A 13,792-nucleotide genomic window follows, 5' to 3' on the forward strand; every position below is an offset into this window, starting at 1 on the left:
GGCAAATCTGATATCTTAATTTAGACCAAATGTTTCCATTTTCAAGACATTTTATCAGTCTTTAAAACTGTTTTTATTTCTAAAAGAATACTAAAGCCACGTGAACAAAAAGGCATTAAAGGTTTCTATTTTTCTGACAGAATATTTGATTTAAGCATTTACTTTCCTAAGCCAGTCAGAGCTCTTTTGTATATAAACATACAACATATAGAAATACACAGAAGATTCAGCCCTTGTAAGATTTTTCATTTGCCAGTTTCTTAATTGGATTACTGGCTTCAGAATTGAGCCCTTGGAGGAACAGGACCAGGAAAGCATGTATTTCTAGGGCCACATAAGCAGCAAATAAGCAGCTGAAGGCAAAGACAGATCCCCAAGATTAAGGGTGCCTTTTTATACTGGATCCTGGATCCCCAAAAGGAGGGAAATATTACAGGAGAAGACAGTGCAGTGCTGCTGCTGCTTTTTTTTTTTTTTGAGATGGAGTCTCACTGCGGTCCAAGCTGCAGTGCGGTGGTATGATGTCAGCTCACTGCAACCTCCACTTCCCAGGTTCAAGCGATTCTTCTGCGTAAGCCTCCCAAGTAGCTGGGACTACAGGCACGCACCACTACGCCTGGCTAATTTCTGCATTTTGGTAGAGACGAGGTTTCACCATATTGGCCAGGCTGATCTTGAACTCCTGACCTCAAGTGATCCGCCCACCTCAGCCTCCCAAAGTGCTGGGATTACAGGCATGAGCTACCGTGACCAGTTGACAGTGTAGTGCTTCTACCCTGCATTTCATTACAAGGCAACCCAAACCCAATTATCCCATTTTGTAATCAGCCCATCTCTCGTGGGAGTCTCATCTCCCAGTTCGGGGTGGGGATGTTTCCTTATCTTCCAGGTGGCCAAGAGCATGCTTGTATGATCCAAGTGTGCAGAGTCAAGTATCCCTCCATAACTACTCTTAGCCATCCCTTAAAGTATATTTCCTACCTAGTTATTACACGCCAAAGCTCTCTCATAATGTGAAGTAATTTCTGATACCCCAAAACTCAAAACCGTCAGATAACATAACGCAAAACAGAACAGAGCCTTTGATTTTGAAAGGGATCTATCAGTTTTTAATTCCTGTGGTTTCATGAGGAAAACAGAGGTGGTTGGTTGGTTTGTTTCCCCCAAAACGGGGTCTGTGGTGCCTCCTCTGTTTTTCCCAATGAGTTCCAGGCTACCAGAAGTTATCTTAGGGCCTCTCATCTGTGCATTAAGAGTGGCAAGACAGGCTGGGCTCGGTGGCTCACACCTGTAATCCCAGCACTTTGGGAGGCTGAGTCAGGGAGATCACCTGAGGTCAGGAGTTCAAGACCAGCCTAGCCAACATGGTGAAACCCCATCTCTACTAAAAATACAAAAATTAGCTGGGTGTGGTGGCAGGTACCTGTAATTCCAGCTACTTGGGAGGCTGAGGCAGAAGAATCCCTTGAGCCTGGGAGGCAAAGGTTGCAGTGAGCTGAGACCGTGCCATTGTATACCAGCCTGGGCAACAGATTGAGACTCTGTCTCACAAAAAGAAAAAAAAAGAGGAGAAAAATAATTCAGTCGACTGAGAAGAAAAAATCTTTTTCCAGAAAAACAAGTTCCAAGAAGAAAAAAAAAGGCCTTTTAAATATACCTATAGCTTGTTTATCCACTTTTAATTAAGCTTTTAACCACAGCACTCTTAAAAAAAATTCTTTAAAATTTTTTTATTACCCAACTTTAGCCATACCAAGCGGCCAATATTTTTGACTTTTGAATTTTACCACAGGTAACTTCCCACATGAAATTCATCAGTTTTCACTAAGGTTATAACTTAGCCGTGGACACACAGGTGTCTCAAAAAGATGGTAAGCAGTTTCTTTTCTTTTTTTTTTCAAGATTTAGAATCTTCCCCCAGGGTAGTTTAGAGAAAGGAAAATTTAAGATAGGAAATCAGAAACTATCCATGAGTGGGTGGGGAACCTCAATAAATGGCAAAGTTACATAAATAAAATACCAAAAAGGAATCATTCCGGAAGCCAAGAATAGAACCCAGGCTGCCATTGTCAAAAAGTAAAGCCTTAGCTACTGAGTTAGAGCAATGAGCAGTTTCTGTGGTTCTTCCCAGAAGGAGCCTAGAGAAGCCAATTTCAAGCTTTCAAAGGCTTTTAACTACTCAAGATAATTTTTAGGGCTACCTATGACATGAACCTCAAAATTCCTGTCCTCTGGATGGCGGAAACCAAGAGAAGGTATCCCCACATTGTCACAAGGTTAAGCTCTTAAGGACAGAAAACAAGACAAATAAATTTCATACAATATTGGTTTCAGAGACCTGTAGCAAAGTAACTGTCCAGCCTGCTAGGCTGGCTTGAAAGGCGGGCTTATAGGGGTCCTAAACCCACATTCTATCCTGTGATAGTCCTTTCTCCATTACAGAACACAGAAAGACAAATTCTTAGCACAAAGTACACCAGATTTGCTACCGCCTAAGACTAGTTTCTATTAATCAAACCCTTGCAGAGAGACAAATAGTGACATTTACCATTTGCCCAGACAGAGAAAGAGAGAGACCAGAAACTTGGCTGGTAAGCATTTCTTACCCTTTTTTGCCGGTATACCAGGTTTCTGGGCTCCCTTTCTCTGCATCTTCCAGAAGAATGGAGCAGGTTCTGATGACCCTGCTCACTGCGCCATAGCTGTGGGGTTCAAGCCACTTTACAAGAGAAAATCACCCTTTTCTCTTTCCTGAAACCATAGGCAAGATTCTTAATTTGCCCAACAGGCTGCATGGGGAACTGAATTAACATTTTCTATCCCAGCAAAACACACATAACAAAACAAACATTAGTCACCTTGTTCAGCACCCAAAGTCAACCTGACAAAGCTCAAACTTTTTCCCATTGGTCCTTGTTGTCTTTGATCCATACCAGATGGGAAAGGACAACCTATGAATGGTAATTCACAATGGGGTCTCTGGGCAAGGGGAAGAGCAGATAGTCACCCCAAGAGACAGACCTGTTGAGCGTTGAGCCTTCTTTAGAGCTCATCGAATGTGACCAGACGAATAAGGAAAGTTCTTTGAGTTAGGCCTGCTGGACTTCCATCAGCAACCCCTCTGAGATCCCTTCCACATAAACAAACACACACAAAGATGAGACAGACAGAATGCCTTCTAAATCAGATCCCTAACCAAGCTATCCTCCTATTCTCGGTCTGAGAAACCTCCTCGAAATCTTCCTGATTGAGTAGAAGTCTTCCAAACCAGGACTCTTCCTACTGGTTGGAAGGAGCACTTCAGGAGCTGAACAGACACCCGGCAGTGGTGCTACAGACACAGATACCCCATGGTGGAGCTACAAACAGACACCCCATAATGGGGCTACAGACACCACACCATAGGGCTACAGAAGCTGCTGGGAGAAGGAAGGAGGCATTGGCAGCACCTAGGATACTCACCAATGCAGACACTCTGCAGTGGGGCTACAGACAAACACCCTGTGATAGGGCTACAGTTAAGGGATGTCCCCCCAGGACTATTTCTCCGTTGCTATTAAATCTGTGCACATTGGGTCAGCAGTGCCCCGCCAGTAGAGAGAGTACCAGAATCAGCCCCCAGTTCCAAAAGAGCTAGGTGGCTGCTTGGGCTGTCTTCTGGATCCATCACTGGAGGGGGGCCACTGAACCATGGGCAGTCCCGGACAAGCCCCCAAATTTGTAACCGCCCAAGGAGTAAACTTTGCCTGCTGCTTAGACAGAGCTGATTCATCAAGACAGGGGAATTGCAATAGAGAAAGTAATTCACACAGAACTGGCTGTGCGGGAGACCAGAGTTTTATTACTCAAATCAGTCTCCCCAAGCATTCAGGGAGCAGAGTTTTTAAGGATAACTTGGTGGATGGGGGGAAGCCAGTGAGCCAGGAGTGCTGATTGGTCAGAGATGAAATCATAGCGAGTCACAGCTGTCTTCTTGTGCTAAGTCAGTTCCTGGGTGGGGGGCCACAAGATCAGATGAGCTAGTTTATTGATCTGGGTTGTGCCAGCTAATCCATCAAGTGCAGGGTCTGCAAAATATCTCAGGCATTGATCTTAGGAACAGTTAGGGAGGGTCAGAATCTTGTAGCTTCCAGCTACATGACTCCTAAACCATAATTTCTAATCTTGTGGCTAATGTTAGCCCTACAAAGGCAATCTAGTCCCCAGGCAAGAAGGAGGTCTGCTTTGGGAAAGGGTTGTTACTCTCTTTGTTTAAACTATAAGTTTCTCCCAAAGTTAGTTCCGCCTATACCCAGGAATGAACAAGGACAGCTTGGAGGTTAGAAACAAGATGGAATCAGTTAAGTTAGATCTCTTTCACTGTCTCAGTCATAATTTTGCAAAGGCAGTTTCACTTGTGTTTAGGCCTATTGTTGGGCAAGTAGGTTGTTTTCAATATTATGTTACAGAGTGCTCTAGTGTACACTCATGTAAATGTCTATATACCGTGCATATATTTTTCCAGGGTAGATTCTTATTTTATTTCATTTTTCAATAGAAGCGGAGTCTTGCTGTGTTGCCCAAGCTGGTCTTGAATTCCTGGGCTCAAGTGATCCTCCCATATTGGCCTCCTAAAGTGCTAGAATTACAGATGTGAGCCACCTCAGGGTAGATTCTACGCCTGGCTCTCAGGGTAGATTCTTAGAAGGAAAGTTCCTGGGGCATGAAGAATGTGCCTTTTTAGTGTAAATCTTTAACTAGAATTCATTTTTTTGGTGTGTGATTTTATTTGTTATTTTAATTTGGCTAGCCAGTTGTCCCAATGCAATTCATTGAATAGTCTAATCTTTCCCACTGGTTTCTAATGCTGCCTCTATCATAGACCAAATATATATGTATGCATAAGCCCATGTCAGGATTCTGTATGTACTGTTTCTTTTATCTACTATTTGCGTATTCCTTCAGTAATACTCAGTGTTTTCATTAATGTAGCTTTATAGTAAGCCTTAGTGTCAGGTAGAACAAATATTTTCACCTCTAAAAAGTTATCGTGGCTATTCTTGGCCTTTTACTCATTTGCTTGAATTTTAGAATATGCTTATCAAGCCCTAAGGAGAGATAGTGGAATTTGGTTGGGATTTTATTAACCACACATTACCTTAGGAAGAATTGGCATCGTGAAAAGATTTGTCTTTCCATACTTAAGATTTATTCAGGTCTATTATGTCTTTTGTTTATCTTTTAAGATCCTGTACATTTTTTATTAGCTTTATTTCTGGGTGTTTTATTTTGTTGTTGTTGTGTTAATTAATTTTCTGATTGTGTCGCTCAGTTTGGCAGAGCAGCTCACAAAACTCAGGGAAACACATCTATCAATTTATTATAAAGGATATTTTAAAGGATACAATAAACAACTAGATGAAGAGATACATAGAGGGAGGTCTAGCAGTGTTCTGGGTGCAGGAGCTTTTGTTCCTGTGGAGATGGGATGTGCCACTATCCTGGCACATGGATGAGTTCTTGTTCACCTTCCTGCAAGCCTCCACAAGTGCGGTTGTCCATAGCTCTCTGTACCCCATCCTCTTGGACCTTTTATGGAGACTTCATTGGATAAGTGTGATTGAAGCGTGGACAACCATGTAAGACGTGACTGGACAAAAAGAGTTTGATCTCATATTAATAGACGGAGTGGGGACATTCAGGCTGTCAGTTCAAATTCTTCTTGGCCTCTCTGTACAGCATTTCTACTTACTGAGTATGAGGTAGGACTCCTGAAATGGGTATCTTATGACTTACAATCAGATATGATAGGTCAGAGAATTTATGGCCAGCAGAAAGACAGAAAAGTGGGAAGATGACTATATTTTTAGTTTCTATGGCCTGCCTTGGGGAGAAAAAGGAGCAGGTGAAAGGAGGGCAAGAAAAGGTCAGAGAGAAATGTTCTATTTTCTGAGCCCTACTTCTGAGGCCTAAAACGCACCAATATTATAACAAAAGGCTGTCTTACCTTTATCACTCTGAAGTTCCAAAGCTGCTTTGGGAATCAAAGACAAAAGCCAAATAATTTAACAAAAGATATGCTTATTGCTTTAGTCACTTGGGAAATAAGGGCTATGGGAGTTAGGAGCCATGAACCATGGATAAAAATCAATGTGCGTATATATCATAATATCACAGATATCAAGCATAAGAACTATTTGCCTCATCCTAGATCCTAAAGGCTTTTTCCTATGTTCTTTTTTTTGAGGTGGAGTCTCACTCTTTCGCAAGGCTGGAGTGCAATGGCATGATCTCGGCTCACTGCAACCTCCGCCTCCTGGGTTCAAGTGATTCTTCTGCCTCAGCCTCCCGAGTAGCTGGGACTACAGGCGCGTGCCACCATGCCCAGCTAAGTTTTGTATTTTTAGTGGAGATGGGGTTTTATCATGTTGATGAGGATGGTCTCAATCTCTTGACCTCGTGATCCGCCTGCCTTGGCCTCCCAAAGTGCTGGAATTACAGGTGTGAACCACTGCGCCCAGCCTCCTGGATTGTTTTCTAAAAGTTGTATAGTTTTATGGCTTATATTTAAGTCTGATCCTTTTTTTTTTTTTTTTTTTTTTTGTGACGGAGTCTTATTCTGTTGCCCAGGCTGGAGTGCAGTAGTGTGATCTTGGCTCACTGTAACCTCTACCACCCAGCTTCAAGTGATTCTCCTGCTTCAGTTTCCTGAGTAGCTGGGATTACAGGCACATGCCATCACGCTCAGCTAATTTTTTTTGTATTTTTTTGTATTTTTAGTAGAGACGGCGTTTCACTGTGTTGGTCAGGCTGGGCTCGAACTTCTGACCTCGTGATCCACCCGCCTAGGCCTCTCAAAGTGCTAGGATTACAGGCATAAGCCACCACACCTGGCCAAGTCTGATCCATTTTGAATTCAAGAGTACAAGAGGTGAGATTTTGGTCAGTTTTCCTTATTTTGCTTATAGATGTCCACTTGCTCCAGCAACATTTGGTGAGAAGATTACCCTTCCTCTTTTGAACTGCTTTTGCATCTTTATCAAAAATTGATTGGAGGTCAGGCTTAGTGGTTCATGCCCTGTAATCCTAGCTACTTAGGAGGCTGATATGGGAGGATCGATCACTTGAGGCCAGGAGTTTGAGGTAACATAGCCTCATCTCTAAAAATAATTTTTAAATTATCTGAGTGTGGTGTCACATGCCTGTGGTCTCACCTCCTCTGGAGGCTGAAGCAAGAGGATCGCTTGAGCCCAGGAGTTTGAGTCTGCAGTGAGCCGTGATCACATTACTGCACTCCAGCCTGGGCAGCAGAAAGAGACCCTGTCTTTAAAAAAAAGGAAAAAAAAAAATCAGTTGGGCGTATTGCAGGTGTGGACTCCTCTACATAGTGATGTGATTCGTAGCACAAGCTCCTTCCCCAGGTATGAAGAAACAAACATTCCTTCAGAGCCCAAAATATACTCCAGATAGTCTCTTTTTTGAGATGGAGTCTCGCTCTGTTACCCAGGCTGGAGTGTAGAGTGCAGTGCCATGATCTTGGCTCACTGCAAACCTCTGCCTCCCAGGCTCAAGCAGTTCTTGTGCCTCATCCTCCCGAGTAGCTGGGATTATAGGCACATGCCACCATGCCCAGCTAATTTTTTGTATTTTTTTGTAGACCTGGAGTTTTGCCATATTGGCCAGGCTGTTCCCAAACTCCTGACCTCAAGCAGTCCACCCACTTTGGCCTCCCAAAGTGCTACCTCCTGAAAGTGACTTGAACCCTTGGACACCACATCTTATGATGAATTATAAAAAGAAATACAAGAGTCGAGTGGGAAGCTGGATTAGTAGTTTTCAAATTATAATTTGTAACCCATTGTTGGGTCATAAAATCAACTAGGGGATTGGATTCTCAGGATTTTTTGTTTTTGTTTTTGAATTGCTCATTTGAGATATTTTAAAATATTATAATAGCAAAATCACATTTGGTATTTAAAAAGTCAGTTGGGCATTCTTGTGTGGTTCTGTTTCTGGTTTTTCTATTTTATTCCATTGACCTATGTGTCTCTTCCTCCACCAATACTACACAGAATTGATTAATGTAGCTATAAGTCTTGAAATCAGGTAGACTGTTTTCAGACTGATCCCTCCCAATTTATTCTTCTTTGTCATAATTGTTTTTTGGTTTTGTTTGTTTGTTTGCTTGCTTGCTTGCTTGCGTGTTTTGAGACAGACTCCTGCTCTGTTGCCCAGGCTGGAGTGCAGTGGCACGATCTTGGTTCACTGCAACCTCTGCCTTCCGGGTTCAAGTGATTCTTGTGCCTCAGCCTCCCGAGTAGCTGGGATTACAGGCACGCACCACCATGCCTGGCTCATTTTTTGTATTTTTAGTAGAGATGGGGTTTCGCCATGTTGCCCAGGCTGCTCTCGAACTCCTGAGCTCAGGCAATCTGCCCACCTCTGCTTTCCAAAGTGCTAGGATTACAGGTGTGAGCCACCATGCCTGACCTGTCATAATTTTAGCTATTCTAATTCCATTGCCTTTCCACATAAATTTGTCTATATCTACAAAAAAATCTGGTTGAGATTTTGGTAGGATTTGCATTAGACCTATAGATCAATTTGGAGAGAATTTACATCTTTACTGTGTCACATCTTCTAGTACATGCATATGGTATGTCTGTTCATTTATTTAGATCTTCTCTGACTTTTTTCATCATCCCTTTGTGTTTTTTACAAAGTTTTAATGTATAAGTTCCGTATATGTTTTATCGTGGGATATTTTCTTAGCTTACTCCAATAGGGGACAGCCTAGCTCTGGTCTACTTGATACTGGCATATACCTCTGTGCAAATGGCCTTCTTATACATACAAAGATAATCCCAATCAGCAGAATCCAACTGCACCATGTATAATGGACATTATTCTCTCATCCCCTCCTGCACAGAAATGCTGGTTATTTCGGTCACTTGCCGATGACTTCTGATGTCCCAGCAAATGGCATTGTTGACTGCTGAGAAGATACTTCTGAGGACCCACGTCTAAGGTGGACTTGGCTTGCACTCTTCTGGTTAGTCCCTGAACAGGAGTGATGCCTCCAGGCAGGTGGCATGCTGTCTATCCAGCTCAGGCCCAGTCTTCGAGGGAGCGAGGGCGGCTTCAGACAGTAAAGAAGGAAGAAGAGGATGAAAGCTATACTCCAGTGCAGGCTGCCAGACCACAGACGCTCAACCGCCCTGGCCAGGAGCTGTTCCGCCAGCTCTTCAGACAGCTTCGCTACCATGAGTCTTCGGGGCCCCTAGAAACTCTGAGCCGGCTCCGGGAGCTCTGTCGCTGGTGGCTGAGGCCTGACGTTCTTTCCAAGGCACAGATCCTAGAGCTGCTGGTGCTGGAACAGTTCCTGAGCATCCTGCCTGGGGAGCTCCGGGTTTGGGTGCAGCTCCATAACCCTGAGAGTGGCGAGGAGGCTGTGGCCTTGCTGGAGGAGCTGCAGAGGGACCTTGATGGGACATCATGGAGGGTGAGTGTGAGCAAGTGTGTGGTGCCCAGGGAACTCTACCTGCTGGTGAGCCAGCTTGTCTGGGTATGGGGGTGGCCCTCTGAACTGTCAGTATAAAGGAGTGCAGAGGAAGCCTTCCCTTCTTCTCATGGTACCTGAGCAGCTGAGAACGGGACCCTAAGCCATGGACGCAGGTATCCTTTCCTACCTTCTCAGAGGAATATCAGCTCCAGATAGGGTCAGCAAGTCTCCATAAATAACAGTAACTTCTGGGCACAGTAGCTCACACATGTAATCCTAGCACTTTAGGAGGCTGAGGTGGGAGGATTGCTTGAGGCCCAGAGTTCAAGCCAGCCTGGACAACATAGGGAGACACCCCCACACTGTCTCTATACATAATTTAAAAATTAGGCCAGGCATAGTGGCTCACCCTGTAATCTAAGCACTTTAGAGTCCAAGGTGGGCGGATTGCTTGAGTGCAGGAATTTGTGACCAGCCTGGGCAACATGGCAAAACCCTGTTTCTACAAAAATTAGCTGAACGTGGTAGCATGTGACTGTAGTCCCAGCTACTTGGGGGACTGAGATGGGAGGATCACTTGAACCCAGGTAGGTCAAGGCTGCAGTGAGCCATGATTGCACCACTGCACTCCAGCCTGGGTGACACAGCAAGACCCTGTCTCTAAACAAAAAAGCCCAGTAACTAGTCTTTGGACACAGTGGCTTACAGTATACAAAGTCCATCTCCACATATTATCTAATTTGACTTGAGACTAACCATAGCCCTGTAAAGTGGCGGGTGTTGGGGCAGCATTTAGGGTTAGGGCTCTTGGCTTCTCAGTGGGAGAGTACATGTTAAAACTCAGAAGAGCACTCTGCAGGCACCATGTAGCTTCCTTCTCAGTAAGCTTTTTTTTTTTTCTTTTCTTTTTCTTTTTTTTTTTTTTTTGAGGTGTACCCCACCACTCCCAGCTAATTTTGTTTGTATTTTTAGTAGAGATGGGGTTTTACCATTTTGGCCAGGCTGGTCTCAAACTCCTGACCTCAGGTGATCCATCCGCCTTGGCCTCCCAAAATGCTGGGATTACAGGTATGAACCACTGCGCCCGGCCCTTCTCAGTAAACTTTTGAGGACCTTTTCTATGTGTGTGAGATGGGAGGCAGGGAAGATGGACATGAGTGCTGAGGGGCAGTGCTGGGCTGAGAAATAGGAAGACCTCGATTTTAGACTTCATTCCACAACCTCAACATCTGTGACCACTTAGTTGTACCTTTCAGAGCCTCTGTTCATTGAGAAGAAAATGCAGAAATGGTCTAATCATGAGAATTTGTTCAGTAAATATTCAAGTGCTTATCATGTGCCTGGCCCTGGCAGAGTTGGCGGTCCCAGGCCTGGCAGGAGAGCAGCAGCCGGTCAGTTCAAGTGCGTTCTTCCTGTCCTTCTGCTGCACACAGGGGAGCTGATGCTTCCTGTATTGTTACAGTTTTTTAAAAAAGCATTTATCACTTTTTTAAGGCTTCTTTAAAATTTTATTTATATAAAAATACATGATTCTGGCCAGGCGCAGTGGCTCACGCCTCTAGCACTAGCACTTTGGGAGGCCAAGGCGGGCAGATCACTTGAGGTCAGGAGTTCGAGACCAGCCTGGCCAACATGGTGAAACTCCATTTCTACTAAAAGGGCAGAAATTAGCCAGGTGTGGTGGTGTGCACCTGTAGACCCAGCTACTCAGGAGGCTGAGGCAGGAGAATTGCTTGAACTTGGAAGGTGGAGGCTGCAGTGAGCTGAGATTGCACCAGTGCAGTCTAGACTGGGCAGCAGAACAAGACTCTGTCTCAAAAAAAATAAAAAACAAAAATACATACATATATATATATAGAGAGAGAGAGAGAGAGAGACACATTCATACATATACATATATGACTCTGCACACATAATTCATGTATGAATGAAAGTTGTGGCTTGGCGCGGTGGCTCATGCCTGTAATCCCAGCACTTTGGGAGGCCGAGGTGGCAGATCACAAGCTCAAGAGATCAAGACCATCCATGCCAACATGATGAAAACCCATCTCTACTAAAAATACAAAAATTAGCTGGGCATGGTGGTGTGCGCCTGTAGTCTCAGCTACTTGGGAGGCTGAGGCAGGAGAATTGCTTGAACCAGGGAGGTGGAGGTTGCAGTGAGTCGAGATCACGCCACTGCACACCAGCCTGGCGAAAGAGCAAGACTACGTCTGAAAAAAAAAAGATTTCTGAAACAAATTTGACATACTTGTCCCTAAAACTTTATTATAAAAATTAAATCAAGTAAGACGTCAGGACATGGTCTACCAGCAGTAAATGGTAATAAATAGACACAGGGTATAACTATTAGAAAATGTTTTTGCACAACATGGGGTACTATTTTAAAAAATTTAAAAGAACATTTGTTATTTTTACGAAAACAATGAAATGTTCAAAAGGATCTGATAATAATTTATAAAAGGAAATAAGGTACACAGTAGTTACAAAACCATGGCTTGGTTATATTCAGCTCATTTACAGCTAGATGTAATTTTAAAAATCCATGAAAACATTGCCACATGAGCAGAAAGGGCCTACCTGGTTGAAAGCTACTTAGAAGACAATGGGGGCTGGGAGAAGCCCCCGAAATTTGCAAAATGAAGAGAAATGCTTTAAGATATATGTAAAGTCACAGAATCGTTCTGTGGTTCAGCAAAATTATCACAGTGTGAAAAACCAGGGCCCGAGAAAGTTTGTTCTTAAACTCGTTTTGCTATGCTTCCATATTCTTTATTTTTTTTTAATTCTTCCTTTATTAGAAGAATAAAAAATGGGAGATAAATTATTGTGGTCAGTTCGTCATCTTTAGTGTGTATCTCTGTATCAGATGATTAATGGCCTTGGGCTAAGATTTGTCCATATTGGTATAGAGACTATCTCAGCCACAGGACCAGAAAATCTCAAACTGTAGTTTCCTGTACTCATCTCTATATGAGGGACAGCCTTGCCTCAGAGACCAGAGTTATTTGAAGTCTCAGGGCAAATGCTTCCTCTTTGTTGGTCTCTACTTAGATGGACACTGCCATTTTTTACACTGGAGACTTTCTTCTATGGTTCCATGGCTGACTCTCGTGATTAGCATTGCCTCTGTATCAGTGTTATTATTAAAAACAAGTTTACAATTTGGGAGCTGGCCTGCCTCTTTGAGTTCAGTTTGTACATCAGTGCCTAGAGCAGCACTTGACAGTAGATATTACTTGACTGTATCTCCACTGTGAACCATTATGAGTTTAATTCTCAGAAACTAGTTCCTTCTCTCTCATTTCAAAGTTATAGGCCTGGGGCGGGAGCTGAGGGGTAGTGGGAAGGTGGCACTGTGTCATCTGAGGCCTGACAAGAGTGTTGTACTGAGTTACCATGTGCTTCCTTGTGTTGCGCTGGAGTCTGTCTCTACCTGAACTCTCCCATGACCCTCATTAGAGCCCAAGGAGGCTGAGGTGGTTGGAGGCATTCTTCTTGCCCTTTCCTCCTGTCTGGAAGTAATAAAGGACCTGGCTTACCTATCCCTCAGCCTTTGTCCTTTAGAGATTGGTCATGTGGTCTCTTCTCTGAGTTTGCTTTCTGATTCCCAGAAAGATCCTCTCACAACATTTTCTTCTTGCCAGGACCCGGGCCCTGCCCAGAGCCCAGATGTGCATTGGATGGGTACAGGAGCCCTGCGATCTGCACAGATATGGTCCCTTGCTTCACCTCTCAGGAGCAGCTCTGCTCTGGGGGACCACCTGGAGCCTCCCTATGAAATAGAAGCACGTGACTTCCTGGCTGGGCAATCCGGTACTTGCTGCCTGGCCTTAAGACCCCAGCCTTATGCCACACTTCTTGCATTTCCTGTAGTGTTGTCTTTCCACATCTGTCCTCTCATGAGAATCTCCTTCTGTCCTGGCCCTTAGCTCTCTGTCCTCTCCATGCATTCTATAACCCATATGTGGCTTGCTCTTCCCCCATTACACCCCCCATCCCACTACCCTTTTCCTCGCCCCAGTAGACTGAGGACATGTGAGATGGGTATTTAACAACATTCTGTACCTGCTCATGGGTCCAGGAGTCTCCTACTTGGGGGAAGAGTGGGCTTCTCAGTGGGCTGTCCGGAGCTGAGCCGCTCTCTCATGGCTTTTTCTCCTTCAGATACTCCTGCTGCCCAGATGCCTGCCCTTTTCCATAGAGAGGGGTGCCCAGGAGACCAGGTAACACCAACCAGGTCCCTGACAGCCCAGCTCCAGGTGAGCCACAGGACATTTGGTCCTTCCTGATGTCCCCACGTCGCTGCCT

The 13,792-nt window shown here is 44.3% G+C and overlaps 1 protein-coding gene across 6 annotated transcripts in view; it reads left to right on the forward strand.

The window, feature by feature from the left end:
* The window catches only part of ZNF445 (zinc finger protein 445), a 38,259-nt gene that overhangs the window by 13,009 nt on the left and 11,458 nt on the right, over window positions 1-13,792 (forward strand). For 3 of the 6 annotated variants that reach the window (XM_032161881.2, XM_058442082.1, XM_058442084.1), the window contains 3 exons: window positions 8,909-9,481; window positions 13,129-13,297; window positions 13,649-13,743. In XM_032161881.2, the coding sequence (XP_032017772.1) occupies window positions 9,053-9,481; window positions 13,129-13,297; window positions 13,649-13,743 (693 nt within the window). In that variant the 5' untranslated portion in view covers window positions 8,909-9,052. Of the gene's footprint in view, window positions 1-6,759; window positions 6,911-8,908; window positions 9,482-13,128; window positions 13,298-13,648; window positions 13,744-13,792 lie in introns of those variants that run through there. The other 3 variants (XM_058442083.1, XM_032161883.2, XM_058442085.1) reach the window with 3 other exon arrangements.

The sequence above is a fragment of the Hylobates moloch genome, unplaced genomic scaffold (assembly GCF_009828535.3).
Source record: "Hylobates moloch isolate HMO894 unplaced genomic scaffold, HMol_V3 SCAFFOLD_8, whole genome shotgun sequence".
NCBI lineage: Eukaryota > Metazoa > Chordata > Mammalia > Primates > Hylobatidae > Hylobates > Hylobates moloch.